Below are 16,661 nucleotides of genomic sequence, written 5' to 3'. Positions count from 1 at the left end.
GGGAAGTGGGAGGGGTAGGGGAAAGGAAAGAAGGGAAAAAAATATGAGAAAAGGAAAAATATGGAAACAAAATCTTTGCAAGTAGGGAAGTGTGGAGGGGGTGAAGGGAGGGCAGGGGAAGGCGGGGAAAAAAAGAACCAAGATACTCATGTAAAGGTACAAGATCCCAATGATGAATGTAACTGTATTTTATACCGAAAATGTACCAATAAACTTAATGGGGGAAAAACAAAAAAAATAAAAGCAACAAATAATATGTAAAAATTAAAAAAAAAAAAAGAGTAACCTGATACTTGCTCTCCTTCTAGCAACTAGTGACACCACAGGCTCCTCCAGTCCCTAGCCACTACCTCACTCAACCCCACCTCAGCTCCTACAAGACCCACCCCCACTCCTATAAAAGGCACTTCCTGTCCTGGCCATATTGCTTTTGTCTCTCTTTTGTTCAGAGACAGCCCGGCAGATTGTCCCAACAATAAAGGCTTGTTGTGGCCTGGTCTGGTCTTAGTTTTCGGTCTTTTACCTGACACATTTAATAACTTTCCTCACAACCTTCCTCACAGTCCCAATCTATATCCTTGGAAAGGTCTATTTTTATAAGATTTAGGCAAAATCTCTTTTGAAGGTTCCAAATATTTTGGGATAGTTCTTTAGAATCACAGACTTGAGCCTTTTTCAGTGTATGATGCTAATAACCCTTTGAACCCTCGTCAGTAACCTCACTCAAGGCTGGTATTGCATATGTAAGTTGCCTAACATAGCACCTGATAAATCAAGCACTAAAATGATATCCATATCCCTTGCATTGCTCCTTTTTTGCTTCCTGAAGTATGCTATGGATTCATTTCCTTAGATCTTCTAAATTTTTGAAGTGGTCTGCTGTATCCTCTTTCCAAACATTTCTCATCCGAGTTCTTTAAACTATTTTTTGTGACAGCATCCAAATCAGCTCAACAGTACTTTCTGTGACAGAAATGTTTTGTAGCTACACTGTCAATGTTAGTCACTAACAGTATACTTTTTGAACAACTGAAATGGAGTTATATAGCTACAGTATCAGACAAGGCACTGATCTAGACCAACACTTTAAGAAGAAAGCCATTCATCACAGAAGAGTACAAAGCAAAATCTTAGGTGTCATCCTAGATCATATTCATGAACACATCTTCCCTAGTCCTTCCAAATACAGTGATTTATCTTAAGTAATATTATGTTAAAGTTATATAAAGGAGAATTTTAAAAAGCCAGCTTTGCAAGTGAAATAGTCTTTCTGTCTGTTTAGAAAAAAATAAAGGAGTGCTGCCAGAGACTTAAAATTCAAGTAAAATTAACAAAGTAATTTTTCAGTTTTTCTGAAAATAAAGATTTATTTTTTCAACAGGCGCATAACGTGTATTCTCTACCAAACTTATATATGCACAAAGAGAAAGGTAATATGCCAAAATGTTTACTGTGGATATCCTCTGTTGTTGGGAGCAATGCTACATAATTCTAGGGAAAAATCATTTGGTTAGCCTAGTTCTCTTGCCTACAGCCCAGCTACAGAATAACTCCAGTTTGGCCTCCGGTCACAACTGAGACTTCAGTGATCCAGTAATGCTGTGATTCTCCAGGACAAGAAACATCCTGGGAGAACAAACATCTGCTCAGTTCCTCATTGTTCTTGGACTGTTAACATCTTGTTTGCCGGAGATGTACTGAACTCTCTGCAAGCCTTCCGTTACACCTTGTTTATCCCAATGTGAACTATTGAACTCTCTGCAAGTCATTTGTTACATTTGTTTCTCCCGATGTACTGAATAAAAGGTGTGGTAAGCTGGGGGCTTTGTCTTTGCTGCCCAGAGCAGCACTGATCAGACCCAAAGCTCAGCTTCTTCTCAGTCTCATTTTTCTACCTTTCCTGTAATTCGCCGTGTGCTGCCGTGGCTCGCAGGAGACCAGGACTCACTGCAGAGGTTCTGGTAACGTCCCCTTCCCCTGTCCCCTACACTCTGTATTATAGTTTTTTTGTTTTTTGAGACAGAGTCTCACTATGTAGTTCAGGCTGGTCTTGAACTCACTATGTAGGGCCAAGGATTTAGCTCAGTGGTTCCTCTGCCTGCCTTGCAAGCCCAAGGTCCCAAGTTCGATCCCCGGTACCAAGAAAAAAAAAAGGAACTCACTATGTAGCCCAAGCTGGCCTCAAACTCACAGCAATCCTCCTGCCTCAGCCTCCCCAGTGCTGGGATTACAGGTGTGCTCTACCATGCCCGGCTTGGATTATAGTTATGAGTGATTTTTCTTTTGCCTTTATTTCTGACTTCCCAAGTTTTCTATAATGAATGTGCTTGAACCTCACAACGAGAAAAAAAAAAAAATCTATGTTTTGATTATTTGGAAGAGCAAATCCTCTGAGTATTCTGTTTCAAAACACTTTTGGTAATTTTGCATAGATTTTTTATTTTTTGAGACAAAGTCTCATTATGTAGTCCAGACTGGCCTTGCACTCACTATGTAGTCCAGTCTGGCCTCGAACTCATGGCAATCCTTCTGCCTTAGCCTTCCGAGGGGTAGGATTCAGGCATGTGACATGATGCCTGGCAAATTTTTGCATAAATATTTTTCTAAACAAACTTTAGAACTAGCATGTTACCTTTAAAAATGTATTAAATTTATAGATTAAAGAAACTTGAATTTTGTAATAAAATTGGCTTTCCCCCCTAATGAACATGATACCTCTCCATTTATTCTGGCCTTTTTTCTGTTCTTCAGTAAAAAGTTGTTTTTGTTTTTTATTTAGAGCTAATTTTGTTCCTAGATATTCTAGTTTTTATTATTATCATGGAAAAGATACTCCTTTAAATTTTAAGATTTATATTGCTGGCATTTGAGAAAGCTATTAATATTTACATACTTCAATCGGGCCACCTTACCTAAAGCCACAACCATTTGACTTGCTTTCAGGCCTATGTACTGACAAGTTATCTTGCGATAAAACTATGTAGCTGAAAAGTAAAATGAAACAATAAAACCACGCTGTTCTTAATTCACATTGCATTCACTCTTATGTTAAAGCCTGTTACCAGTGGTCAAAGAACCACCAGGATATTCTCAAGAGCCAAAAAGCCCAGGAGAAATGTTTTGGTGGCAGCGACAGAAACAATCTCAATCAGCTAACCAGATTCCTGAAAAGTGCTCAGAATGTTATGACTCTCCAAAGCATAAAATGTGATCATTGTCATCAATTCTAGAAATATACAGCACCTCTTCAGGAACTCCCATTCGTTTAGCTGGGATTTTCTGAAAGGAACTTGTAAAAATGTCTTCAGGATAGTTGTCCATAGCAGTCTGGGAATAAATTAATCCCTGTGATTAAAAACAAAACAAGAAAAGATAAAGTATAAAAACTCAAAGTTTAAAAAAAACAAACCTCAAAGTTTAATTGTAAATACATCAAGGCAGTTCATCAATCAATACCAAAAATTAAGTGGTTTAACTCTAATAGAAATGTTAACATTTCCAACACTAATTTTTCCCATTACTGTAAAAAGGTATACAGTCAAGTACTAGCCACGTGTGGATTATTTAAATGCTATTTTGTGATTGCCTCTCCCTCAGTAGCCAGCCAAGTTCTGGATGTTTTGGCTATTTTCATGAAAGACTTGGTTTTAACTGTCAGTTTAACAGGGAATAACCAGTCCATTAGGTACCTGTGCTTTATAAGGGGTAAAGAACTGATCAAGGGCTTAAAAATGCAACATTTTTCATCCAGAGAGAAATCACAAGTAAAACATGTCAATCGGCTCTAAATAAATTAATTTTAATTGTTTAAAAATACTTTCATAACCGAGGTATGGTAGAGCACACTTAGAATCTCAGCACTTGGCAGGCTGAGATGGGAGGGTCATGAATTTGAGCCAGCCTGAGCTATCTAGCATGCTCAAGGCTAACCTGGACCACATATATGGCAAGACTGCCTCAAAGCAAAACAAAACAATCTTTCATTTATCTTTTCCTAGCTTTCAAGGGCTTACAGGTCATGAAAATTACTTGAAAACTGTTTGACACAAGATAAAACTGTTTGTAATTGATTCTGACTAGGAGTAATGCAGAGACAGGGAAGAAAAAGAAATAGAAGTCAAATGAAGAAATCTGTCAGTATTACTTACCCTGAAGGACACTAGAAAGATATACTGGTTTCCAACTAAACAATTCATGCATATGTTAAAGAGGATGAAACCTTTTTAGAAGTATTACAGTGTAGGGCTGGGGATTTAGTTCAGTGGCACTGCACCTGCCTTGCAAGCACAAGTTCCTAAGTTGGATCCCCAGTACTGCAAAAACAAACAAAACAAAAGTATTGAAGTATAAACAGTAAACTTCAAAAAATCTCTGAAGGACAGACATGAATTTGTATCAGGTTTATCATACTGATACACCATCAAAGGTTTTTTTTGTTTGTTTTTTGGTACCGGGGATTGAACTTGGGTCCTTGCGCTTGTGAGACAGGCGGCGGAACCACTGAGCTAAATCCCCGGCCCTACCATCAAAGGTTTTTTTAAAAAATACTCTTTTGGAGGCCGGAATTCCAAGGTATCAACATTAAGAATGTAACTACTGGCTGGGGATTTAGCTTAGTGGTTTTGCTGCCTGTTGCGCAAGTGCAAGGACCCGAGTTTGACCCCCCCCCCCCCCGCAATAAAAGAACTATAGGGGGCGGGGATTTAGCTCAGTGGTGCCGCTGCCGCTTGCAAGGTCGAGGATGTAGCTCAGTGGCACCATGCCTGCCTCGCAAGTACCAGGTCCTGAGTTTGATCCCCGGTACCGCAAAATGAAACAAAAAAGAATGGAAGTGTAATTAATTTGTGTTAAAAAATAGTTGAGTATAATACAGATAAGTTAATATACCATGAAAGGCAGAAGATAGTTTTGGCAAAAGAAGTTTTGGGGTAGGAAACTGTAGTTTTGTTAGACTTCAACCAGTCTGGTGCTTAGCTCTCACTGAGTAGTGTGGATAATAGATCCAGAGCCAATGTATAGTAAATCTATACATAATATCTAAAGGTAGTATAGCATTTCAGATAGACTACTGTCATCTAAACAATAACCAGAGAACATCACTGACAAAGTAGAAATTAAGCTTAGTTGTACAAGGTAAGTTACTTCACCTAACGTCTCTCTTGTAAGATGTGGCCAGTATGTAATACCAAGGAGGTCAATGCTACAGCTTATTTCACAAAAATGAGTTTTTCAAGTTGAGTGTATTGTGATTTTCCCCTTATTTTACACTCTGATTCAGTCAAATTTTGTCTTGACTTCTGGTTAATCTATAGCGGGTAGTTCCTTTCTGGAATACTGACATTCAAATTCTCTCCTAAAAAAGGATTAATGATAAAACAAGAAACAACAAAATGATACTGAAAATTATTCTTTGAGGTTTCTAGGCTGCTTTTTAAAATACAGGCTCCTGGACCCCCTGATCTGAAGTGAAGCTCATATATCACAACTGTTTAAAAGATCACATTAATATATAGCCGGCATTGAGAATCACTGTCTGAATTTAACCTTCCTGACAATCTGTCAACCAAAGAATACTTCTATCCTGCAGGTTGGACTTTCTAGTTTCATCTATTTATTAAAGCCAATCTTTCATCATATACTTGCACATTTAAGCTGCTAGAATACTCCCCACAGAACAGTGACTTACAGGAGCAACACAGTTGATTCTTACTCCACTGCTGGCCCATTCCAAAGCTAGGGACCTGGTGAGATTGTAAACACCTGCCCTCGCAGCGCCACTGTGACTTCAAAGACAAAATACAAACAATACAATTAGCTTCTGTTGAATTTATTTATTAACATTCTTCATATGAGTCTCTGTCTTGTTGAGTCTCTGCTAAATGATAGGGAAAGAACTGGGTCTTTCAATGTTAAAGCCAAACCGTAGTGCTCTGATCTCAATGCATCCACAGAGTCCCCTGAATCACCATGTGCATAAGAGGAATATGCTAATGAACTTTTTATGACAGAAGAAAACAAATCAATAATTTTAAGAGTTACTAGTGAGTAGTCATTATTAAGTTGATTTTAAATATGTAATATGAAATCCGTGTATCTGGTTAGAAATATTATGATAGCATTTCTAGGTATATCAAAATCTAAATAAACATTACTGCCCTTCCAGGTAGGAGGTTCAAATTATTTAGGTGTGCATCTGTGATGGAGTCTACCGCAGAAGGTAAAGAGATACAATGATCCAGAATTTCTAAATATACCATAGTAGAGCACACTAAGAACCAAAGGGAGAATGATTTAACAGGGAAAAATTAGCCTCCGAAGCTAATTAGGAACCAACTTCATCCAAGAATATCTGAAATCAGCTGAGGAAAGACAGATTATTTAGTAAATGTTGAAGGACTTACTGTTAAGATTTGTTTTTGTTCAGGTCTGCTGGTGATAAATTGTTTCTGATGGAGAACATTTGAAAAAGACTTTATTCCACCTTTTCTTTTCTTTTCTATTTTGGTACTGGGGATTGAACTTGGGACCTTGTACTTGCGAGGCAGGCACCAGAACCACTGAGGTAAATCACCGGCCCAATTCCACCTCTTCTTAAAAGACATTTTATTGGGCATAGAATTCTGGTTGGTGTGGTTTTTCCCTGCCAGTACTTAAACACTATATTCTACTATCTTTTTTTTTTTGTACCAGGGATCGAACTCGGGACCTTCTGCTTGCGAGGCAGGTGGCGGAACCACTGAGCTAAATCCCTGGCCCCACTATCTTCTAATCTGCATTTTTTTTTCTTCTGGTACCGGGGATTGAACTCAGTCCTTGCGCTTGCACAGCAGGCGGCAAAACTACTGAGCTAAATCTCCGGCCCCAGAACCATGTTTTAGGAAATCATAAACCTCAAATTCATTTCTAACACCCGACCAGGACAATTGTAGTAGACAATACTGATATTTAAGTGAAGTTCAACAGTGTACTATTCTTTTTTTGTTTTTTGGTACTGGGGATCGAACTCGGGACCTTGGGCTTGCACGGCAGGCGCCGGAACCACTGAGCTAAATCCCCGGCCCCCATAATCTGCATTGTTTTTAATGACATCTGCTTCTGTGCAGAGTACACCTTTTTATTTTGGGTGGATTTATTTATTTGTGGTATGGGAATTGAACTCAGGACCTTGTGCTTGGCAGGCAGGAGGGGTGCCACTGAGCTACATCCCCAGCCCACTTTGGCTGCTTTTAACAGCTTCTCTCCCACTGGTTTTGAGCAATACGATTATGATAAACTATGCAGTTTTTCATGTTCTTGTGCTTAGGGTGTTGAACTTCTTAGATCTATATAGGGTTTTAGTTTTCATCAAATTTGAAAAAGTTTTGGCAAAAGGTCTTCAAAAAATGTTTTTCTGTCCCTGTTTCTTTTTTCTCTTTTTTGAAGACTATCTCTCAGCTCACTGATGCTCTGTAATTTTTTTTTTCTTCTCTGTGTGATTAATTTTTGAATAGTTTCTATTTCTATAGGTTCAGGTTCACTATTTTTTCTGAAATGTCTAATCTGTCATTAATCCCATCCACTGCATTTTTTCACTGTAGTTTCTATCTGTAGATATTTGATTTAGGCCTTTTAAAATCTCTTCTGTTGCTAGTTAGCATTTTCCAGTTTCCATTAGCTTCTTGAACATACAGAATACAGTCACCATAATTCTCTCAAGGTTCTGCCTATTTTTTTTTCAGTACCAGGGATCGAACTCAGGACCTTGTGCTTCCGAGAAAGGTGCAGTGCCACTGAACTAAATCCCCAGCCCTATCTGCCTATTAATTCTAACATCTGTTCACATCAGAATCTCTTTGGATTGACTTTTCTTCTCAACAGTAGTTGTATTTTCCTGCTTATTTTCATACCTAGTAATTTTTTATTGGATGTCAGATACCTTTATAGTCCTTCAAATATTGTTGAGGTTTGTTCTGACCTCTGTTTAGTAGGTACAGAGCTGCATTTAATTTAGGGATATTTTTCCCCACTATTGAAACAAAACCTTTTTTTGTACCAGCTTTTTCAGCATTCTTTTATCTGGTTGTGAGGTTTTCCTGTTTCCTGTTGGGAAGAGGCACTATGCTAGGTCCCAAGAGAGTGCTGGACACTGTTTCAGGTGGTTCTTTCCCCAGCTCCGTGTATTTTGTCAGACACCTGTGCTGACCTGACCTCTACACATTTACAGGCTGCTCTTTTATCACAGCTCTCTGCTCTCTCACTTTAACCTCTGGAGCTTTTTTGATCCCCTGGTCCTTTCTCTTGACACAGGGAGATTGCCAGTCTCTGGTTCAGTTCCTTTGCTCTAAGTCACGATCCAGAAATGTTCTTCAGGCAATAAACTGGGATAAACACACAGCTTACCTCTTTTGCTTCCTGTGTTTCACAGACTACTCTGCTTTGCTGCCAATGTCTAGTGTCTCAAATGTCATCGCTTCATGTATTTTGTCTGTTTTATAGTTGTTTCAAGTAAAAGCATAAATCCTGTCCTTGTGACACCACCTTGCCATGAAGCAGAACTTTTGATACATTTTGCTTAAAAATTGGTTCATAAATTAATGTTAAGTTAAAAAGGAAGCAGAAGAAGGGTATTTAAAACAACCCACGTTTGCTTTTTAAAAAGTGTATAAATATCCTCATACATGTATGTCATTTCTTTTATTTGTCCACCTGACTTGCACATTTTAACTTAAGAGATTAAGATGTACTAGGATGTGTTAAGCATAAACAGGAGACTTTTTTGCATATCTGTATTTCCTTTGTTGAAAACATGTAACATTAAAAAATCAACAAAAACATCCACCAGACTAAATCCTCTTTAAATAACTTTTTAGAGATTATCTTCAAGTGATATTTTAGAAATTTTTTTCAGTTTTAAAAACTACTGCTATTTTATGTCTTCTTTCAAATCACTATATTATTCATATAATATTTTTTTCAGTACCTTATATCTTAGGGTATGGAATAAAGCTTTTTCTACTGCCTTTTATGCAGTCTCTGGCTTCCTAAAAAAATCCAAGAGATCAGAATTTACAAAAGATCCCAAGAAATCATCAAAAACTACATTTTTAGATTACACTTTTCAATCACTACACGTATGATTTTCAAGTAGATTTCTTACATGTTGTTGTTTTTCCAGCTGTGGTATTTCGATAAACTTTTAGACTATTATGAGAGAGCTAAGCCAGTATATTAAATGGGTATTTCACTTCTGTTATTAAAAAAGCATCCATGGGCCGGGGATGTAGCTCAATGGCGCCGCATCTGGCTGGCAAGTGCAAGGTCTTAAATTTGATCGCCAGTACCACACACACACACACACACACACACACACACACAAAATCCATTGTCATGTAAAAACTTATCAAAATCAGAATAAGAGTAATATATAATATATTCTATGAAGTTGAATTTCAAGAGATAATCCAAATTCTTTAGTTTCAGATCTTATACAATATTTACTAGCCAACAAACATATTTTAATTATTTGAAGATACTTGGTGTAAAAAAAAGTGATAGAACTAAAGTGAATGCCTAAATGTTCCCCCCAAACAAGTAGATGATGCTCCCCAAATTATTACTTCCTTGATCCGCACCATTCTTCATTTTTTATTTATAATACATATTTTAACATAAAAATCTTGCTACTCAGCTTTTCATTACTTTATATAGTAAGTACACAGATAATCAACTTATAAAGGGAATGGGTTTATTTTGGCTCACAGTTTTAGAGGATTCAGTCCATGATTAATTGGCCCCCTTGTTTTCTGCAAAATCACTCACTTCATGGTCAGGAAACAAAAGCAAAAGAGAGGAAGAAAACATTGGGTCCCAGAATCCTCTTCAAGGGCACACCCTTGCCTCTATTCTTGTGTTTTTTTGTTTTTTGTTTTTTTTTTTTGGTACCAGGGATTGAACTCAGGTCCTTGTGCTTTCGAGGCAGGTGGCGGAATCACTGAGCTAAATCCCCAGCCCTTGCCTCTATTCTTTACTCTGCTTTTGATAAAACACTTTAATTTCCACTTGAGGAAATCACCTCAAGTCCATGTCTGAGTGGACTTTGTTGTTCTCAGTTCCTCAGGCTGGCTGTGTACAGCAGAGCAACCCCATTCCCATAGCATTTGTTTGATGGCTGCACACATGACCCCGTCACAGTCAGCTCATGAATATCCTCTCTGGGAACTGCTGGCACTGGCATTACCATTATTATTTTTCAGGCAGTACTTGAAAAGTTCTCTCAAATTTCAGAGTTAGGTAGAATTTAGATGTTGACCTCCATGTCACAGATACTCTCTTTTGGCCACATGTACAGAGAGCCTGCCTAAGAAGGAAGGTGAGCCTGGGGCCAAACCAGAAGGAGGCAGGTTCCTGCCACTATGGTTGCCTGAGCCCACCATACCCTGGTTCAGTGGTTCTGCCTGACCAGCACCACCTGGGGACTTGGGCACATGGGCTGCTGGGCACTGTTCCCACAGCTCTTGATGCAGGAGACCTGAGGGGCTGGAGGACAAACAGTTCTGACACATATCCCCATAAGCTCATCTTGCTGGTCTAGAACCCACACTTGGAGAAACACTGACATCAATTTTTAAGCCAGATTAAAATTTTTTTTCCATCCCACATAACTGAGGGAGTCCTGTAATACAAGAAGCAAGCAGATTGTTGGAATTTGTATAAAGAAGCAAGCACTTTACTTGTCGACTGGCCAATTAGAAGTACACAACCTCATAGACTATTGGTAAATAATTCTGCCTTTCAGTTGGGAGTAACAATTTTGCATTCCTTCTAAGATCAAACAGGTATATTCAAAGTAGTTGTCTAAATTAACATAGATTTTGTGTCCACTGGACCTTAACAAAGGAGCTCTCCCCCAGTGGTGACAGTTTAATAACATCCAGATTAGAGTTGCCAGATGAAATATGGGACATACAGTTCTATATGAATTTGAGGTAAACAAGAAATAACTTTCTAACACAATTATCCTCCACACAATATCCTACAGATATTTATACTAAAAAATTAAATCTCTGGGTACCTTGTGTTTTGCCACCTTTCTCACTCAATATAGTAACCTTACTCTGAGTGATTTAGGACAATCTGGCATGTTTGAGAAAGACAGTTTTAAGGTTCAAATAAAAGGAAATGCTAAGTATTGAGGTCTCAGCTCATTAAAGGCATTAATCATATTGACTTAAGCAATTTTTCCTTTACTTTTTTTTTTTTTTTGGTACCGGGGATTGAACTCGGGTCCTTGAGCTTGCGAGGCAGGTGGCAGAACCACTGAGCTAAATCCCCGGCCCTTTTCCTCTACTCTTAACCTCATTCAGAGACAAAACTCAAGGACATAGCAAGAAAAAAATATATAAAACTGCTTACACCATTAATGGTTGTCCACTAAGAAGGATAATGATATTAACAATAGATCCTCCATGTGCTTTCATCCAGGAATTGTAAACTGCAAAATACAAACAAACAAAAATCATACTAAATAGTCTGCTTCCCTAATATCCTGTTCCAGTAGCTGCTTGTTTGTTATGGTTTACTTTTTTTTTTTTTTCCAGTACTTAGGATTGAATGTAGGGAATGCTGATCTACATCCCAGCTCCTCTGTTTGTTTGATTTGAGAAAAAGTCTAAGTTTTCCAAGCTGGGCTCAAATTTGCAATCTTTCTGTCTTAGGCTTCTGGGTAGCTGCTATTACAGGCATGTGCCACCATGTCTGGCTTAATTTATAAATTTTTTTTATAAAAAGCCTGACTGTGATACAATTTATACATCACACACAGGTTCAGACATTTGGTGTATGTGCTTGGCTGAGGAGCCAATGGGGCAAAACTACCATCTGTGGGATTATGTCTGAACATCTCTAAGCCAGAATCCCGACCAGGCAGAATGATACGGCTGCGTCGAAGGAGCCTCAGTTGGCCTCGTATAGAAAAAAAAAAATTGTACGTCACAGAATTCATCCACTGTAAATGCACAGATTAGTCATTTTTAACAATATACAGAATTTTGCAACCATCATCCCAATTCTATTTATGAACATATTAACCATCCTAAAAAGTTCCTTTGTACTTATTTGAAGCCAAATCTATTTCTGGAAATCATTTATTTTTCCATTTCTGTAGATTTTGCATTTCACTTTTCTGTACACTTTATGTAAATTGAACCACACAGTATGTGATCTTTTGTGTCTGGCATTTTCCACTTAGAATAATACACGTGAGGTTCCTCCATAATGTGTTAACAGTTCCTTCTTATTGCTCAGAAATACTTGTAGAGATATATTCTGTTTATCCATTTGCTAGCTGATAAACTTTTGGATTGTTTGCACTAAGAGTGATTATGAATACATATCTTAGTGTGCCAAATAACAAACTCACTGAGAGAGAAATGAGGGAAACAACACCTTTCACAAGAGCATCCCCCAAAAAAGAAATATGTAGGAATCAATCTAATGAAGGAAGTAAAAGACCTTTACATGGAAAAGTACAGAACTCTGAAAAAGGAAATTGAAGAAGATATCAGAAAATGAAAAGCTATCCCTTGTTCTTGGGTAGGAAGAACCAATATAGTGAAAATGGCCATACTTCCAAAATTGTTATACAGATTTAATACAATTCCAATCAAAATTCCATAGCATATCTCACAGAATTAGAGAAAACAATTCTAAAATTCATTTGGAACCAGAAGAGAACTAGAAATACCAAAAGCAATACTGGCAACCAAGACAAGACAGGGGCATCACAATCCCTGATTTGAAATTATACTATAAAGCTACTCTGATAAAAACAGCATGGTAGGGCTGGGCATTTAGCTCAGTGGTTCCACTGCCTGCCTTGAAAGTGCAAGGTTCCAAGTTCGATCTCCGGTACCAAAAAAGCAAAAAACAAAACAAAACAGTGTGGTAACAGCAAAAAAACAAAAACAAAAACAGACTTGAGGATCAATGGAACAGATTAGAAGATGCAGAAATAACTCCAGACATACTCAGCCACCTTATCTTTGACAAAGGAGCCAAACACCTTCACTAGAAGAAAGATAGCCTTTTTAATAAATGGTGCTGGAAAAACTGGGTTTCAACTTGCCAAAGATTAGACCCATACCTTTAACCATCCACTAAACTAAAACTGAAATGGTTCAAAGATCTAAACATCAAAACAGAAACACTAAATCTTCTGGAAGAGAGATTAGGTGTCTTGAAGACATTGGTATAGGCAAAGACTTTCTGAACAAAACCTGACCACACAGGAAATATCACAAAGAATCAACAACTAGGATCTCATCTTATTAAAAAGCTTTTGCACAGCACAAAAAAAGAAAAAAAACAAACAAACAGAGTGAAGAGAAAACCCGCAGTGTGGGAAAAAACTTTTGCCAGCTGTTCCTCAGACAAAACAGATGTTTGTGGGCCAGGGATTTAGCTCAGTGGTTCCACCACCTGCTTTGCAAGTGCAAGGACCTGAGTTCGATCCCTGGTACCAAAAACCAAACAAACAAACAAAAAACTGCCCCCAAAAGCAGACACTTGTCAGATGAAGAAGTAGAAATAGCAGATATATGAAAAAAATGTTCGGGCCGGGGATTTAGCCCAGTGGTTCCGCCGCCTGCCTCGAAAGCAGCGCAAGGTCCTGAGTTCAATCCACAGTACCAAAAAAAAATGTTCAACAGCATTGGTCATTTGTAAAATGCAAATTACTTTTTTTTTTGGTACCAGGGATCGAACTTGGGACTTTGTGCTTGTGAGGCAGGTGCTGGAACCACTGAGCTAAATCCTTGGCCTGTAAAATGCAAATTAAAATGACTATGAGATTTCATCTCACTCCAGAAAGAATGGCTGTTATCAAAAAAATCAACTAATAACAAATGCTTGCAGGGCTGTGGGAAAAAAAGAAACCCTTCTCTACTGTTGGTGTGAGTGTAGACTGGTGCAACCACTGTGGAAATCAGTGTGAAAATTCCTCAAAAAACTAAAACTAGAGGTTCCATTTGACCCAGCTATTCCCCTTCTTGGTATCTTTCTGAAAGAATTAAAAGCACCATAACACAGTGATATATGCACTTTCATGTTTATAGCAATACAGCTTATAATAGCTAAATCTTGGAAACAGCCCAAATGCCCAGCAAGTAATGAGTGGATAAAGAAGATGTAATTTTTTTATACAATGGAGTACTACTCTGCCATAAAGAAGGATAAGCTTGAGACATTTATAGCTAAATGGATGCACCTTGAGACCATACTCTTAAGTGAGATAAATCGGACACACATGTTTAAATACCACATTCTCTGGTATGAAAAACTGAAAGTGGAAATAAGGACCAAAATATATAATAGATATTGGGAAATAGGATGAAAATATTCAAATGAGAAGGGAACAAGGGAGGGGGAGGGGGAAAGGAAAGAAGGGACAAGGTAAAAAAGAGAATAGAAGGAAAAAATGGAAACAAAGCTTTTGTAAATAAGCAGGGGAAGATGAGTGAGGGAAGGGGAAAAAAGAGGCAGGATGTGTCATATGTACAGGTACAATTACTTTATGATGAATGTTATCATTATGTATACTAAAATGTACCAATAAAGGTTTTGCTTAAAAAAAATCTTAGTCTGGACATATCTTATATATTTTTATTTTTCTTGGATATAAAGCTATGAGAGAATTTACTGGGTCATATGTCAACTCTGTATTTAACTTTTTTTTTTTTTTTGGTACCAGGGATCAAACTTGGGTCCTTGTACTTGCAAGGCAGGTTCAGTGCCGCTGAGCTAAATCCCTGGCCCCCTATATTTAATTTTTGAAGAAAGTGCCAAACTGTTCTAAAGTGGGTCCATCATTTTAAACGCCTACTAGAAATGTATGCAGGTTCTGGTTTCTCTGCACTATTACTGTCTGACTTTTTGATAGTTCCTATAGTAGGTATACAGATGTACCTCACTGGGGTTTTGATTTCCATAATGACTAATGGTGTTGATTATCTACACTTATGCCAAAACCACACTGTCTTCAAGAAGTAGCTTTGAAAGCAAGAAGTATATGCCCAAATGGTTTTTCATTACTGTATCTGGGTTGTATTTCCATATATATTTTAAGATAAGCTAGGCAATGTCTGAAAAAATTCATAAGGGTTATACTGAACCTACAGATCAATTTGGGAAGAACTACCATCTTAACAATATTGAGCCTGACATTCCAGAAACATAGAATGACTGTACATTGTTTAAACCTTCTATAATTTCTCTCAGCATTGTTTTGTATTTTTTGGCATACAAGTCTTATAGTTCTTTAGTTAATTGCATTCCTTCTTTTTTTTTGGTACCAGGGATCAAACTTGGGACCTTGTGCTTGCAAGGAAGGTGGAGGAACTACTGAGCTAAATCCATGGCCCTTTCTCTCTCTCTTCCTTCCTTCTCTCCCTCTGTTCTTTTTTTCTTTCTTGTAATACTGAGATTTGAACCCAGAGCCTTGTGCATGCTAGGCAAGTGCTCTACTACTGAATTACATCCCCAGCCCCTTATTAAAATTTTTCTGAAACAGTCTCTCATTGAGCTGCTGAAGCTGGCCTTGAAGTTGGGATCCTCCTGCCTCAGACTCCCAAGTAACCCGGGATATAACCCTGGTTATATGTGCTACCATGCCATGCTCAGCTATCTTTCTTAATGATACATAGAATGCTGGTGCATTTCACAATTGATTTTGTCTTTAACACAACAAAATACAATGATCATTTTTAGACAATGTGCTCTGTATACAGAATGCTCAGAGGCTAATTGAAAAATCATTAGATAAAGATGGAAATCATCAAGTAAAGTTACAAGATGAGCTTTAAAAGAAATTCTTCAATAAACCAACAGTAATAAACCCAGCTGAAAAATAATTAAAATGAGCCCATTCAAAATAGTCATAGTCATAAAAGTACCTAGGTATAACTTGAAAAATGTGAGATCTGTATGATAACAAACACAAACCTCTGTCAAAGGATATGAAAGAATAATTCATTAATAAAAGGACACACAACAGTGGGGAGACTGGACATTTAAATGTGTCGATTATTTTAAAATTAAATTCAACACAATTTCAATCAAATTCCCTAACATGATTTTGGAGGTAGAAAGTTTAATATAAAATTCATCTGAAAAAATACATGGTGGTGGGCCGGGGATTTAGCTCAGTGGTTTCACCGCCTGCTGCGCAAGCACAAGGACCCGAGTTCGATCCCCGGTACCAAAAAAAAAAAATACATGGTGGTGAACTGTCAAGGTAAGTTTGGAGCTGAAAAGATACAAAACACTGTTTCTCAAATCAAATATTAAAAACTAGTAAAATCATTTGATTCCAGTATAAGAAAGGAGAAAACATTTATTTCAATTACCCAATGTAGATTTCCTCCTTATGGATAAATACCACCATATAGTTCACAGCTCTGAAACTGCCTTTGTTTGACAAGTTCCCAGGGCTCAGATGGAGTTATATCTTCAGATAATCAAGAGAGAGGCCAAACAACCCCCAGGAACAAATGGAGAAGAAAGACAGACATGTAAGAAGAACTTTTCCTAATGGAAGGTTCATAAGCCACTGCAAAGATGAGAAGAAATCACAGCAATTGTAACATGAAATAATTTGGAGAAAGCTAGAATGTCATTTTTCTAATGTA

At 37.7% G+C, this 16,661-nt stretch overlaps 1 protein-coding gene across 1 annotated transcript in view; it reads right to left on the bottom strand.

Moving 5' to 3' along the window:
- The window catches only part of Pecr (peroxisomal trans-2-enoyl-CoA reductase), a 31,230-nt gene that overhangs the window by 12,107 nt on the left and 2,462 nt on the right, over nt 1–16,661 (bottom strand). Inside the window, exons 2-4 of the mRNA XM_004864620.4 lie at nt 11,392–11,470; nt 5,687–5,783; nt 3,244–3,345 (exon numbers count right to left, since the gene is read on the bottom strand). Coding sequence (XP_004864677.2) covers nt 3,244–3,345; nt 5,687–5,783; nt 11,392–11,470 — 278 coding nt within the window. The remainder of the gene's footprint in view (nt 1–3,243; nt 3,346–5,686; nt 5,784–11,391; nt 11,471–16,661) is intronic.

Source organism: Heterocephalus glaber, unplaced genomic scaffold (genome assembly GCF_053883595.1).
Source record: "Heterocephalus glaber isolate CG9 unplaced genomic scaffold, H.glaber_assembly_v1.0 deba00000621, whole genome shotgun sequence".
Classification (NCBI taxonomy): domain Eukaryota; kingdom Metazoa; phylum Chordata; class Mammalia; order Rodentia; family Bathyergidae; genus Heterocephalus; species Heterocephalus glaber.
The sequence above is the reverse complement of the archived record's forward strand: the minus strand, read 5'-3'. Positions and strand labels throughout refer to the sequence as shown.